The 15,603-nt window shown below is 36.1% G+C and overlaps 1 protein-coding gene across 3 annotated transcripts in view; it reads right to left on the minus strand.

Annotated features, from left to right (window-relative positions):
* Positions 1-15,603, minus strand: part of MTDH (metadherin) — a 61,115-nt gene that overhangs the window by 15,052 nt on the left and 30,460 nt on the right. Inside the window, exons 4-9 of one of the 3 annotated variants that reach the window (XM_039255480.1) lie at positions 14,923-15,099; positions 13,444-13,509; positions 11,476-11,712; positions 8,892-8,981; positions 6,622-6,720; positions 376-500 (exon numbers count right to left, since the gene is read on the minus strand). In XM_039255480.1, coding sequence (XP_039111411.1) covers positions 376-500; positions 6,622-6,720; positions 8,892-8,981; positions 11,476-11,712; positions 13,444-13,509; positions 14,923-15,099 — 794 coding nt within the window. The remainder of the gene's footprint in view (positions 1-375; positions 501-6,621; positions 6,721-8,891; positions 8,982-11,475; positions 11,713-13,443; positions 13,510-14,922; positions 15,100-15,603) is intronic. The other 2 variants (XM_039255481.1, XM_039255482.1) reach the window with 2 other exon arrangements.

Here is a 15,603-nt window from a genome sequence, read left to right on the forward strand (position 1 = left end):
ACGGTGTTCTCAGTCTCGTCTGTTGCTATGGAGCCCTCTTTCCTCTTTCCCTGGCACGGTTCTGTTCTCTAAACACACTGAGTTCATACATTATAACGTCAGCTATTATAATAATTCTGATAAGAGCAAAGAACTGTTTTCTTATCAGTGCCTAATAGTGCTTTCCACATATTAGAAGCCTCAATAGTTTGTGGAAAGAGAAAACAGTGACATGGAGAAGGCATGCAGGCATAATGATCAAAGCAAGTATGATCAGAAAGGCTCAGGAGCATCTCTACCACAGGATATATTTACAATACAGAATGTGCCCTCCAGGAAGCCTCACACAGTTGGGTGCGCACAGAAACAGACATACCCGCCAATGCCTTTACTCACTTTTTGATCATCAGGAATTGGCTCTTGGGCCTTTAGAAGGGAGGCTCTTTCTTCATCTGCCCAATTCCCCCACTCTTCCGCTGGAGCGTTCCAATCGGAGCTGGGGTCAGCAGAAGACAGACCATCTACAATTTAACAGTGTCAATTAGGTATCTATCATTTCTGCCAAAAACGAAAATGCAAACACTAAAGTTCCTTATGTTGAACTAAGTTGTAATTTTAAACTATTGTTCTTCCTTCTTTCTCCCAAGCATTTTAGAGCTAGAAGAGAACCCAATAACATGATGGTAAAAACCTTTGCCCAACTTCGGCTAGGCACATCATATGGCTACTTAAATGGAATTCCTAAAAACTTAAGAATTACCTGTTTAATTCCACTCTCCCTAATTCCTTTGTTACCTATCTCATTTTGCTCTCTTTTCACTGTTGAGGCCTAACTCGGTCTGGGCTTGGTCATTACATTTTTGTAACTGATTTATTATCTAGGGTACAGAGTAGCCAATCTTTAACAGCAGTGCCAAAATTATACTCTCCACCTGTCCTTTTACATCATGTCTCCTGCCCTCCTTAGGAACTTTTCAAGACTACATTCCTCTTCAAATTCACCAAGTCATGACAGAATATTTAATGTCTTCTTTCCTCTTGTTTTGGTGGTTGAAATCATTACCTTATGACTTTTAACGGCTATACCCTCCCCTTACTCTAATACTTAACTTGTACCTTCTTACAATTTCAAGATTATTCAATGCTACTTTTATTATTTCAAAATATGCAAGTCACTTTCAGGGTTCCCATCATCTCTTCTCAAGAATAAAATTTTATTCTAGACTCCTAGACTCCTTTCTTACACTCTAGAGAATTTTGCTTCCTTGCCCATTTTAAAAAGGGAAAAACAATCTTTGGCTTCATCCTGGTTAAGTAGTTCTCAAAGTCAATTCCTGCCCTTCTCCCTGGATTTCATAAACACTTCCGAACCTACTTCTACAATGACTACTTACAGCCAGGTTTCCTTCCCAGTGGTTTACGATGATAGACATTAAGCTTCATTTCTAAATGGTTAACAAGTCATTCCTGCACTGCTCCAATGAAAAATCCAATCTTTCCCCATGAATGTCAAATGCTTTTATTAACTACTAAGTTTTTTCATATACACTTCAGTCTGTTTCTGGAATTTCTGTCCTATTTCACTGATATATTCCTGGAATGGTGCCATATGTAACTCTGAAATACCTTTTAGTAACTAGAATGACAAATCTGCCTGCATTCTTATTTTCTTTGCTATTCTTATTTTTTCATGTGAACTCTATTGTTGTTTAAAGGGAAGGTATTATGATACCACATGAAAGCTTTAAAACTTTATAGTTTTGGAAGACTATAATAATCTGGGAAAAGGCTCAAAGGGAAAAAAAAAGACAAAACTGTAAAACAGGATACCATATTTATATGAAGGGATTAAGGAAAATAATACATTAACAACAGATATATCTTGTCACCGGAATTACAGGAATTTCACCCTATTAAGCACTTAATATGTACTAGAACTTGAGTGGGGTAGGTACTAGAAGCACAAAAATGAGGACAATTATTTTCTCCCCACATGGAGCTCCTGGTTTTATCTATTCAGAGATGAAGATAGGTAAGTACAAGAGACGGTGAAGTACAGAGTGAAAGATTCTATCATGGGGGTGTGCAAAGGGAGAAGAGGCTGAACAGAAGAGGATGGAGACTGAAAACATAAGGATTTATTGTCTAGTGGAAGAAAAACACGATCTGATTACAAGTGTGAAACATATTACAATAAAGGAAGTTCCTTCCTAAATTTACTACCAGGAGCAGGTACCTGGAGGCAGTATTACATACTATCAACACAGGGGTTAAGAGCATGGACCTCAGAGTCAAACATCTGAATATTGGTCTACCCTATCACTTAATAACCATGTGATTTGGGTCAAATTTCATAATCTTAATGAGCTATCCAGGAACTTCATAGGATTGCTGAGAAGATTATATTAGATGCATGTAAAGGAGTAAAGTAGGGCATAGCAAAGCAGTAAGTGCTCACTAAATGGCAGGTGCTGTGTTTCTGTGTCGCTGATGACATAACAGGAAGCCACGTTCTAAGCTGTCAGGCACGTGCAACTAAAAGTGTATTTCTTAATAACCCTGATAAATCACTCAATAAGATACACTTGGTATGTCTTAATGTGGAAATCATTTTTATAAGCATAAAGGTATCTAAGATGTCTGGAACCAATGTCTCATCTTACATTAAGCATTCATTAACAACACTGTTAGGAGATTTGAAGGTCACAGATTTTGCTTAAGCCTCACACATAAGAAATGCAGATTTTAGAAAATTTCTCTCCACAAGCCAGTCTCTAAGGCCTCTTACCGGAAAAGAAACTTTATTTTCTTTTAAAAGAAAAAAGTCTAGACACGTGAGTGGGCGATATACTAATATATAAACTATTTTCTTAATGTGGTGGTGTGAGGGGATAAGGGGTAAAAATCTAGTAAAATACTTAGTAACATTATTTTTTTAAAGGCTTATGTAACCAGAAAGTTTGGGGAATGTAGCCTATGGTTTAACTTCTTTAAGAACATTAACACAGCACAAATCTCTATGGGCTTTATAAAGCTTTCTGTTGATTTTCCCAAGTTTATTGATTTTAGGTTTTATTTTAATAATAACTGGGATAAAATAAAAGTACTTTATAAAACAACAGATTACCTACACAAAAAAGTTGTCACCAGAAGACTTCTCAACACACAATTCATAGGAGTCATGGGCCAAATACGCTAGTAAAATTTCTTTCCTTGAGGAAATGATGTAGAATGATTTCATTCATTATATAGTTTTCTCCATTTATAAAAGAGTAACTTCTCATTCCTCAAAAGTCTCCCACAGTTTGCCAGTATCTTTTCAAAGAGCCATATTAGTGTCTTTTCAAAATGGTAAACAATTTATCTATTTAATTTGCTTGAATAACATGTCAGATTTAAGCATCTCAGAGCTAATCTCTATTTTACATCAGTAAAAAATGGCTATCAGCTGTTTCTGGCCAGAACTTACTTTAGTACTGACTTTAATAAAACAACTATGTTAGAAAGACATTTTCCAGTGTTCAGACGATACTAATTAGCCCCACTGCACAGACTAATTTTGCCCCTAGAACAGTATCAACAGCACCTCTGCACTATTTACGGAATATTCAGGCAGCGTTCTAAGTGCTATTTATGTACTTTATCATTTAATTCTCTCAACTGTGGGAGAAGAACTACTCTTTTTACAGATGAGAAAAGGGAAGCACAGAGACTATGTACCTGCCTCAGGGCAAACACAGGCAGTCTGTCCTCAAAACTCATGCTCTTAACCCCTTTTATGCTGCAGCAAATCCATTCACACTCACACTCTGCAGCAAATTCATTCACAAATTCATAATCTGATTTTTTACAGTGGTTATGATGATGATGTTCCTTCATGATCAATTAATAAGATTAACATCAGTCTTTTCTTCTGTACTACAGCATCTTAATTTTATATTCAAGTGTTGCCTTCTTGTCAGATGATGAGGTCTATGCCTCAAATGAGGGTCAATAGTGTGTGTGTATGCATACACACATACACACATATACATACTTTGTGGACTAGTAATCTCAAATACTAAATCATGCATTTTATAAATTTAGAAGGAATACTTACGTTCACAGATGATAACAAAAAATAAAATTCAGAGAAAATGAAGTTGGTTGAAGAAAAACCCTGGACTTACAAGACTGCCAACACCCTAACAAATGAGAAAGGTAGTGTGGAAAGATGGACAGTGTTTCTGATACTTTTCACTTTCAACAGAGTCCTGTGGATACACGCTTTTTCTTCAGTCTTTTATTTTAGTGGCCAATCATACTTTTCATGTTACAAGAATTCTAAAATAGATAAAAGTGGAGTCATTCTGCCCAAGAAGGGAAGCCCATGCCCCAAAGACTCAGTCTTCATCGGCTTCAGCCCGCAGCTGCCCCAAGATACCTCACTGCTATTCTCTTACAATCATTCCTGTAAACACTCTTCAATTCTGTTCTGCACATAGCTGAGCACTCCTCCCCATAATTTGCCAAAAGCTTTCACGTGCATTTGTTACTGCATTAAAACCTCACAATAATCTACAGAAGTAGATCTGCCAGATTATTTTTCTGTCTTACAGTTCAATTAACCTAGATTCCAAGAGAAGTGATGAAGTCTGAGCCATAGGAAGTACTACATTTTAAAGTGAAGACTGGGGCGCCTGGGTGACTCAGTTGGTTAAGCGTCTGACTTCGGCTCAGGTCATGATCTCACGGTTCGTGGGTTCGAGCCCCGCGTTGGGCTCTGTGCTGACAGCTAGCTCAGAGACTGGAGCCTGCTTCAGATTCTGTGTCTCCCTCTCTCTCTGACCCTCTCCTGCTCATGCTGTGTCTCTCAGAAATAAACAAAACATTTTAAAAAATTAAAAAAAATAAATAAAGTGAGGACTAGAACTAGGAAATACCTTCTAAACTAGTATGCCAACCCCACACCCCTAGTTTTTAGCAAGCAAGTCAAGACTTTTTCACTGCCTAACCTACCTTTCCAAACTCCCTTCCCTTAATCTGTAAGGACTGTGCTTCAGCTCATCTACAAAGACTAAGTAGACTAATTTTTGTATTGTGTTACAAGTTTAAAAATTTTTTTTTTCTAATTTTTTAAGATGTTTATTTATTCTCGAAAGAGAGACAGGGTGTGAGCGGGAGAGAGGCAGAGAGACACAGAATCCGAAGGAGGCTCTAGGCTCTGAGAGGTCAGCACAGAGCCACATGTGGGGCTTGAACTCACGAATCATGAGATCATGACCTGAGCTGAAGTCGGACGCTTAACCGACTGAGCTACCCAGGCAGGCGCCCCGCTGTGTTGCAAGTTTTACCTTTGTGATCACAACCATTGCTAAGGCTGTACCATATGATGATTAAGAGCATGAACTCTAAGGGTGCCTGGGTGGCTCAGTCAGTTAAGTGTCCGACTTCAGCTCAGGTCATGATCTCACGGTTTCCCGGTTCAAGCTCTGCGTCAGACTCTGTGATGACAACTAGCTAGCTCAGAGCCTGGAGCTTGCTTCAGATTCTGTATCTCCCTCTCTCTGATCCTCCCCTGCTCACCCGGTTTCTCTTTCTCTCTCTCTCTCAGAAAAAAAATTAAAAATTTAAAAATTAAAAAAAAAAAAAAAAAAAAAAAAGAGCATGAACTCTGGAGCCAGACTACCACCTCCTCCACTTAACTCTGTGACCTGGGTTAGATAACTTTTCTTTGCCTCAGCTTCTCCATCTGGAAAGTGTGAGGGCAAAACACCTACTTGGTAGAACTGTTGTATGTGTTCAATAAGCTAATAAAATGCACAAGACTTACACCAGGGCCTGGTGCATAGTCAGGGGTTTGCATTTCTTATCATCACTACCACCGAACACCTGCATGTAAAGCACTGCACTAGGTACTGAGAGAGTTCCTATTTTTAGAGGGTTTTATTTCATTTCTTCAACTCAAAGAAAACATATTCTTAAAAAAAAGTTTTTTTCTTTCTCACACTGGCCACAAGGTGCAAAAGTCCACAAGGCAACATAAAAGTGCTAAATAAACAGTAGAAAAGGATGCGCTATAAAAATTTTGAGAAAGGAATACATTCTGAGGCTTGAGGTGGTGGGGAAAAAAAAAATCTCAGTTTTTTTTTAAAAAATGAAGATGGTATAACTTTTCTGAACATAAAAATCTTATTTTTCCCTTCCTCTTTCCTCCTTTTTTTCCCCGTTTTTTAGAACTCTTGCCTTCAACCTTCCTAAGCTTCTATTGGGAATCATGCTAAGAAAATAGTTTTCTAATATAAAACTTGCATATCTCACAAACTAAAAGCCATTCCTACATATTATATTCACTCTATTATTCTAAAACTAAGAAAAGAAAACAACATTCATTTAAAACAAAAAATAGAAAAACTAAGAAGCAACTATAAGAAAATGTCATGGTTAAATATTGCCTCAATCATAAAAAGTGAATTCTGTTTAAATTCTACAGTTATTCAATAATTAGCTTATAAGTAGTACACATTTGGTATTAAATTATATCACTATGACCTAAGGGGAGAAAATCAGGATTAAAATTAAAACCTAAAAGCATGAATTTAGGGTGCTAGAAAGAAAATTCTAAAAAACAAAAGCAAAAGCATAATTTTTAAAAGGACATACTTAACCCAGACCATTCATCATCGATATAGGGTTGATTACGGCTAGCATCCCACTGATAATCAGAAGTGGTAGAATGAGAAACTGGCTCAGCAGTAGACCCTTAAATGAAAACGAATGCAATAAAATTAAAAATGGAATTTTCTAGTGATGTTTCATAACAATAGTTCTATACTTTGCACACGGAGACTAAATTATTTTTGATTCCCCTATAAGGAAAAATTCAGACATTAGAAAGAGTTAAGACAAGGAAAAGTAGAATTGAGGGTAATTTCAGATTAAGCATGATTATCACTTGATCTAATTCACTGATTAGAACTATATTTTGTCTTTTATAATACGTACTTCAAACTGAGTATCTACAAATTTCAAGAATCAAAAAACGTTCTATTATTTTTGTTCTTAATGAAAAATAATAAAGCACAAAAGAAATCCTGAATGTTTCAGGGTACACCTATATCCTGAGAGCCCTGAAGGAGAGAACTAAACCATGTCTTGGTTTGCTAGAACCTTATGCCTAAGGAAAAGTGAAAGACATCGATGATTACCTAAAGAGGTGAGGCAGAGAGAAGCCAGAGGTAGGAGAGCTGTGCTGATGGTCTAGAGACCATGATAAGTTCGTGTGTTTAAAGAGAAGCAACTACCACTGTCTAAGTTTCTTCTGTTTTCATTTTTTGGGGAGAAAGGAGAGAACGGGGTCACAGAGTCCTTAGAATCTGATGAAAGCTGTGATGCATTACTGTCCAGAACTTACACAAAATTTTGCATATAATTTTGAGGGCACCGAAATTCGTGGATGCCACGTGAAAAGCCCTTGTTCTACAGCTATAAATTTATTATCCATCAGGGATATCTATACCCCAGACCTTCTGAATCAGAATTTCTGTATGTACTGGAATGCTTGGGAGACTCCTTTAGGACTCAGAGCCACTGATAGAGAGAAATGGTTAAGAAAACCTGTTAGAATAAAAGACTTACAATCACATCCTCTTATAAAAGTCCTTCCTAAGTTACATATTTTCACTTGGTTATAGATTATCTTAGCAGCCTTCCACTAACTTACCAGCCCATATCACTAATATAATAGCTTAATGCATAGTCAAAATAGCCACATATATTTTAATATAAATTTTGACAAGTAAAATAACCCTATAATTCATATACAATTAGCATATTAACTGCTTACAAGCACTAAAGTAACATTATTGCTATCTCTTCAGCAGTCCATGCTGCTTTCTCTGAGTGTATGAAGAGAATAGCATCTGTGTTGCACCAAGTCACCAAATGAAAGAGGCAATTTGTATCTCTGGAACTGAAATGTAGTCTATGAGACCAGGGGTTGGTAAACTACAACCCACGGGCCAAATGTAAACACTCACTTTTTTATGTGGCCAATGAGCCAGGACCAGTTTTTATATTTACAGATGGTTGGGGAAAAAAATCAAAATAATAATATTTCAAAATCAGACATGGTCATTTATTTATGCATCCACTCTGGCTACCTTCTTGCCACAATGTCGGAATTAAGCAGTTCGTTCCACAAAGACAGTATGGCCCATGAAGCCTAAAATAGATGTTACTGTGCCCTTTATGGAAAAAATCTATCAACAGCTATTCTAGTGACTCCAGACACTGTGGAGTGACATAATTAGGACACTGGACCCATGAAGTCCAACGTGAACCAAATGTTACAAATTAAACATCTCCCACATTTATGCAATATTTGTTAAGTATATATGGCTTCTACATGATTAATAAGAGGCATATCCACTTAAGTACTATAGAATTGATAATAGTTTATTAGTAATACTATATTTTCTCTATCAACAGACACTCTGGAGTTCTTATGTGAGGTTCTACATAACTTGTAAGGTTTAGGTGTAAACTCACAATGAATAAAATAGATAAAAGGGCCATAGAAATAAAAGGCAAACTGCAAGTAGAAGTACGGCAGAAATATGCTAGTAACAGAAAAATATCACGAGCCTGAAGGGAAGGCCTTCTATTTTCATTTTTGTCTGTGTGCCAAGGCACTTTCAATTATGTTAGGCCACAGAATCTTCCTATCTCCCCTACAGAAAGGAAACACTTGCAGATAAAAATTTAGGTCTTCCTTTCTCCCCTTTTTGTTAAGGCCTCTTCTATTTTAGATACCTATTACTTATGCTGATAGCAGCACTTGACTCTGGGTTATTTTTCAAATAGCAAGAGCTAAAATGAATTTAAACAGAAATTTGTTTTGTTAACTAAATGAAAGACTAGTTTTCACATACCAGAAACAGCAGAGTTAAGTGTGAGAGATGCAAAAGAAGCAGAATTCTGTTCAGAGGTATTCATTCCCCTATCCACACTAGACCAAGCAGCTGTTAAAATAAAGAACGTCACTTGGAACCTTCAATTTGCAAAAGAAAAGTCGAAAGATATGTACAGATTTAAACTATGAATAACAATACTTAAAGATAACCTTAGAAATTAGGACCACAATATAGCAATAGCTACTATTTACTGAAGGTCTATTATATATGCCAAACTCTTCATATCAACCACTTCTAATCCTTAAGGTAACCCTGCTAGGCAAAATTTCTGAATAGTTAAGTGACTTGCAGACAGCTAGAAAACAGCTGAGCCAAAACTGAAACTTAAGCTGACTTCCAAAGTCTATGTATGCCTTTCTCCACTTTAGCCAGCTACCTTATTATTTAACTTTGGGTCAGGCACTGAACTTGATACTTGACATTCATTACAGCTAATCCTCACAACTACTTAAAAATGAGGCTCATATAGGTTAAAGAACTAGCCTAATTTCCATAAAGATCGGTATGTGGGAGAATAGGGATTCACACCAAATAGGTCTCTCTAAACTAGTCCACACTCACTCCACTATACTGTACTATTGCCTCAACAGTTTCAAGATATTTCTTACTTATAAACGAGTATTTTAAGGCACATACACTTCCTTGAGGCCAGTCACACCAGTCTCTTCTTAGTGATTCACTACAAGCCCAATTTAATATAGTTCCCTCTCAATTTTAACAAAGGTCCTAATTCACCTAGGTGGGAACTCTAACCTGCTGCTTAATTTTATCTGTAGCAGCATTAAGTGCCATCTAATTTATACCCTAATTATGAAAATGCTACAGAGCTTTTATAAGTAAATTGCACATATCTGAAAAGGCTTTTAACACTACTCAATAAAACTTTACTATCTTTTGCTAAAGATGAAAGGATCTTTATAGCATAAACATTTATGCTTTCTTCATTGTTGAAATGAGGCTGGGAATTCAGGGACTGACTTCTTCCAAACAAATTTTGATATTTCTACACAATTTGTGGACATTATACGGGAGAAAGGAAGAACAAGCTTAAGAACAATTATCAGTAAATGATCTAGAGTTTGCTTCTTGGGGACATTAGTCAACATCAGTCTTTCTAGGCTTAAAACTGATGGGAAAAATAACATAGGAAGAAACAAGGGTTTTTTTTCCCTACTTAAGCACTAAAAATGCTGTAACGTCTACTACTCTCCCAAATATAAGAAATAAAACTAACAAAATTATCTGCCACAAGCACAACAGAAAACAGTGTATGTTTAATGTGCAAGGAATTACAACTTGATAAAAAAAACCAAAACAGTTAAGAGGCCATTAGACAAACGGGCAAAGAACACAAATGGACAATTCATAAAGAAACAGAAATGATCAAGAAAGTTGTAAAACAGATTCAACTTCATTAGTGATTTTAAAAAGTTAACCAGAACAATGTATGTATTTTTTATCAACTTAGAAAATATTTTTAAAAGAATACCCAGTCTTGGTCAGCACATACTAAATGGCCCTCATACCAATGCTGACAGTATAAACTAGAACTACTCTCTTCAAAAATACTTTGCTGATATGTCATAGAGCACTGTACACATACTCCCTTTAACCCAATAACATCATTCCCAAGAATCTCTCCTAAATAAATAACCCCAAAACAAATATACTCAATGCTATCATTTACACGGTTAAAAAAAGGAAAAAAATTCTCTTGATAATATGGTAATAGAAAAATAATTTATATGCTATGCTTACACAATATATTATAGGGACTTCAAATAAAAATACTTAAAGGAAAATACAGAAAGGAAAATGTTTATGTCATAATATGAAGTGTATTTGTGGGGACATAAAAATGAATATCCAATTTGGATTATGTAAAATATTATATACAGGGAAAAAAAAAAAAAGGCCACTTAAGAAATATAACAGTGGCTGTCATTGTGCAGTGTGAGAACAGTGGGTTTTTCCTTCTCTTTTTGCAGTTTTCCTCATTAAACATGGATTTCTTTTCTGTAACACACACACACTGGAATTAAGCTGCTTTATAGTTGATGGCTTTCAACAAAAATAAGCTTCTTAACTATTGGTCTTTATCTTTAAAATTGAGAGGCAAAATTATAAATAGGCATTTTACAGACTGTAAAATAGTATAAAAATGGATGCTGTAAACGACTTCTATTTACCATTTTCATTTAAACTCAACAGAACTGTTGAAATTAATCAAAAAGTCTGCTCACACATCACACTTATCACTAAACACATAATTACAGCCCTTAGCTACACTGACAAATCAGATGTGATGGAAGTAGGTGAGAACGCGAGGAGCAGAGCAAGAAATACATATGCTATTTGTTACTTTTTAGTTCCCACTTTGCTCCATGTAAAGGATCTGGGATATGTTCGTTATTACTATTATTTCTGGGTGGCTTTACTAATTTTTCCACTCATGGAATTTCTTTTTCCAATCCTGGAAAATTCAAAATGTACCAGAAATAAGCAATTTTAAATAAACTTAAAATGTTCTAACACTTCTTACCAATGCCAGAAAATATTGAACGGTCACTCCAACTCCTTCCCCAGTCTTTTCCATTTGCATTAGCATCTCCAGTGTCTTGACCCCAAGCAGATGGCTCGTTTTTCCTCTTGCCCGCAGAAGCAGGAGAAACAGAGTTCCACTTCTCCTCACCTGCACTGATCTGTGAGGAGAGTTTTACAGACTTTTCATTCCAGCCTCCTCCATTTACAGTGAGGTTTTCATTCAATCCTGAAGAAACTTAAAAGAAAAGAAAAGAAGATTAAAAGCTGATATGTGACTCCATATTAAAACTGGGATATTTTTTAAAAAATGTCTACGATTGCTTGGTTTTATTTATCACTCATTTTTTTCTCCTACTGTCCTCTAAATAGTTTGAGCTTCAAAGATAAAAATGAAGACTTTTAAAAGGCACATGGCCACCATGGATGACTTTTAGTTTAGAAACTAAGAGGAGGCTTGAATTTTATATATTATTAATGTTTTCAACAGCAGAATGACTTGCTCAAAGAAAGTGTAACAGAGCAAATAGGGAAACAACACATATTCTGGTATACTCTGTATACTCACCCACTAAAAATATGAAGATTTCTCCTTAGTTACATGTTCTTTCCTTAAATATTCTCTCTCTCTCTCTCTCTCAGACACACACACACACACACACACACACACACACACACACTGTATAAGGCAGTGATTCTAAAACCTGGCTGCACATTAAAATCAATTGAAAAAAATTTTCTTAATTTTTAAAAAATGTTTTTATTTATTTTTGAGAGAGAGACAGAGAGAAAGAGAGACAGAGCATGAGTAGGGGAGGAACAGAGAAAGAGAGAGAGAGGGACACACAGAATCCGAAGCAGGCTCTAGGCTCTGAGATGTCAGCATAGAGCCCGACATGGGGCTCCAACTCACGAACCATGAGATCGTGACCTGAGTTGAAGTCAGATGCCCAACTGACTGAGCCACTCAGGTGCCCCGAAAAATTTCTTAAAAGTAGACACTGGAATCTCACCCCAGACTAATTAAAATCAGAATCTCTAGGGGTGCCTGGCTGGCTCAGGTCAGTAAGGAATGTGACTCTTAGTCTTGAGGTTATAAGTTTGAGCCCCACATTTGGCATAGAGATTACTTAAGAAAATTTAAAAAAAATCAAATCAAATCAGAATCTCTATGGGTAGAGCCCAGGTATCAGTATGTATGTGTGTATATTTATTTGTATTCAGGTGGATGTACGTACGTGTGTGTGTGTGTGCGTGTGTGTGTGTTGTTTTTGTAAGCTTCCTAAATGACTGTAATGTGTAGCCAGGATTGAGAACCATGGGAATGAAGGAAGCCGACAGAGTTAAAACAAGCCTGAAATAAGAAGGTGCTTTTTCATTTCTGAATTTATAATAGTAACACTACAACACTTCTGGTTTTTAGGTAAGGTATATCACCACTCTACTTAATTCAATCTTTATCATAAATGAGTAAATAAAATAGATTTTCTAATTGTGGAGCACTGGGTAACTTCACACTGTAGTCCATTTATTGTAAAATATTTAATACTGTCAAAGAAGCAGTTTACGTGATGATAGGTATTAAGGTTTTCTTCCTTTAAAAAGAGGGGTAAAGTCTTTTATCCCATATATTAAAACCAAGTTCCCCCCCAATCTTCTTTTCTCTATTGACTTACACAATGCAAGCAAGAATAAAAACTGCATATAAGCTACTACTAAAAGATTGCTTTTACATGTGGGGAGAGGGAGAAACAACTAGAACATACCAAAGACTGTTAGAAGTGGGAATGATTTTTCTTTTTATCCATTTTCCAAAATGTCTGGATTGTGATTATATTACTTTAGTACTTAAAAATCATTTCTAAGCCTTTTTTTTTTCCTTCTGTATCATTCATGTGAGGAAAGAGACATGTATATAAGTTTCTATTTTGATGGGCCTTCAATTTAAGTTACATGTAATTTCTCTCACCCTGAAGTGTAGAATCTCCTTTTCCAGACTTAAAGTTGCTAACTTGAGCATTTAGATGAGAATCACCTGGTTGAAATAGAAATAAAATTTATTTAATACTAAATAGGCCACTATGCACATTAAATTAGGAATTAACACACAAATTAATTTTTACTTATTTTTAATAAATTGCGTCTTCAAGTACTAAATTCTTACACTGGAAAAGAGTCAGTTTTATTCACAACATACATGGCATGTCCTTTGGGAACTGAGTTCTTTAGTTACCATATTCTTAGTAACTAAAATGGCAATATAGGTCCTGGAAAACTGCTCAAATATATGTAGAATCTGCTGTTCAATATTGGTTATCAAGATTCTTTTCAGTAGGAACTGGAGAACTGGGCTCTGTAATTGGATTCAACTTTGCCACCTCTCAACAATACCAGCTGCCTTTTCAATAATCCTGGAAGCAAACACATTCAACTTAAAAAACACTGCCAGTATTTGGGACCAGGACTTAGGAAATATGGCAAGAGGTGCGAATACATGTTACAAAAGATATGATTTCTCTAACACCAAAAAGCATAATGATCACAATGTATCAAAAAACTAGCATGACACAGGATTGTGCAGTGAGGAAGGCATGCACAAGACAGTGAAAAGGGGTCACCAACGGAAGTGCTAAAGCACAGCTAATATGTGACAGTGAAAATGCATAAATAGAACTTGTTGCTATTCCAAAGCGATAAATTCCAGCAGGTCATCAAACAAACAAACAAAAAAAATGTAAAAGTCTAAGGAAGTGGTCTAGAGACAAATGAGGGGCAGGGAGGCTATTAATAAAAAGGTTAAGGAAGAAAAGTCAATGCCCAAGTTGAACAGTATCATTCTGCAGACTGATGTCTCCAGGGTAAAAATGATGGCAATGTAAAGAGCTACTAAGAAGCCATCAATATTGGATAGTCTGAGCATTGGAAATACATGGGAAAATCATTAGCTTCAAACCTCTGAAGTTCTAGTCCAGCTTTATAAAAAAACCAAAGCATTCTCAAAAAGTTGGGGTGATAAGAAGTCCAAGACAGAGCCTGCACTAGCCACAACATGCTAGTTTCATCCTGGAATGAAAGCATCCAACATGCAGAATGGTGACAAATAATTCCACTTAATAAATGTCTTGTCCACTCTAAGAAATGGAGATAGAAGAGAGTTGGGGCAAAGCAATGCACACAAGATAAAAAGGCAACATCATTTTCTCATGTGACTCAAGGCAGAAAGGCAATTTTAATTTAACAAGCCATTCATTAGGCGGTATGTAATGAGTAACACTGCTGGTTGTCAGATAAACCAATATGTGGTCCACGATGCTCTCACGAAGAAGGGTATATCAGCACAATGATGTAAGCAGTTCAAAATAGTCTAATTTTTGGCGTAATGTTATTTTGTACATCTGATTAAAAGGAGCTGGATTTGATGTATGACTCTTATGTTCCACTAATATACCTTTATTCTTCTTGGAACCAACAGGAAATGATGCGGTTGTAAGTTGCTCGGTGGTAACTGTGATGGTATTTTCTATCCCAGGGATAGTTGAATCCAATGAACCAGAATCAGTCTGCACCTTATCACGTTTACGCTGCTGTCGTTTCTCTCTGTGACTAATTTTAGTTTCCCAGGCTCCTGACATAGCCCCAGAGAAAAAAGTGTTATTCAGTGTTATTCAGTAAAGGGGAAGAAAAAAGTTGCAGGTTTTTTTTGGGGGGAGAGGGTTTGGGGGAAATGGGGCAGGGCACACAAAATACCATGATAGTAAACTAAAAACTAAGAGTATTGATTATATTAATTTATCCTATGAATTTACTCTAATCTCAATATGTTGTTTCAGGCAGCTAACTGCCATTATTATTTATTCTGGCAATTTTTATCAACTCTGTCCTCTAGGATTTAGAAAAAATGACAAATATATGTTATCTTATATATTTTTTTATCCTGCCAGACAGGAGGGGCAGGAGAGTATTACAAATAATTGCTAATAAATGTATGTATTTAGTGATGACAATAAAGGGCTTACTCAGAATTTTGTACACAGCCTTCTAGGGGTAGTGTATTTAAGAACAACAGGGAAAAAATTCAACCCATAGTTCTAAGAAACAAAGATAAAACAATCGCTCAAGATATTGAGCT

The sequence above is a fragment of the Hyaena hyaena genome, unplaced genomic scaffold (assembly GCF_003009895.1).
Source record: "Hyaena hyaena isolate Hyena2069 unplaced genomic scaffold, ASM300989v1 scaffold_533, whole genome shotgun sequence".
NCBI lineage: Eukaryota > Metazoa > Chordata > Mammalia > Carnivora > Hyaenidae > Hyaena > Hyaena hyaena.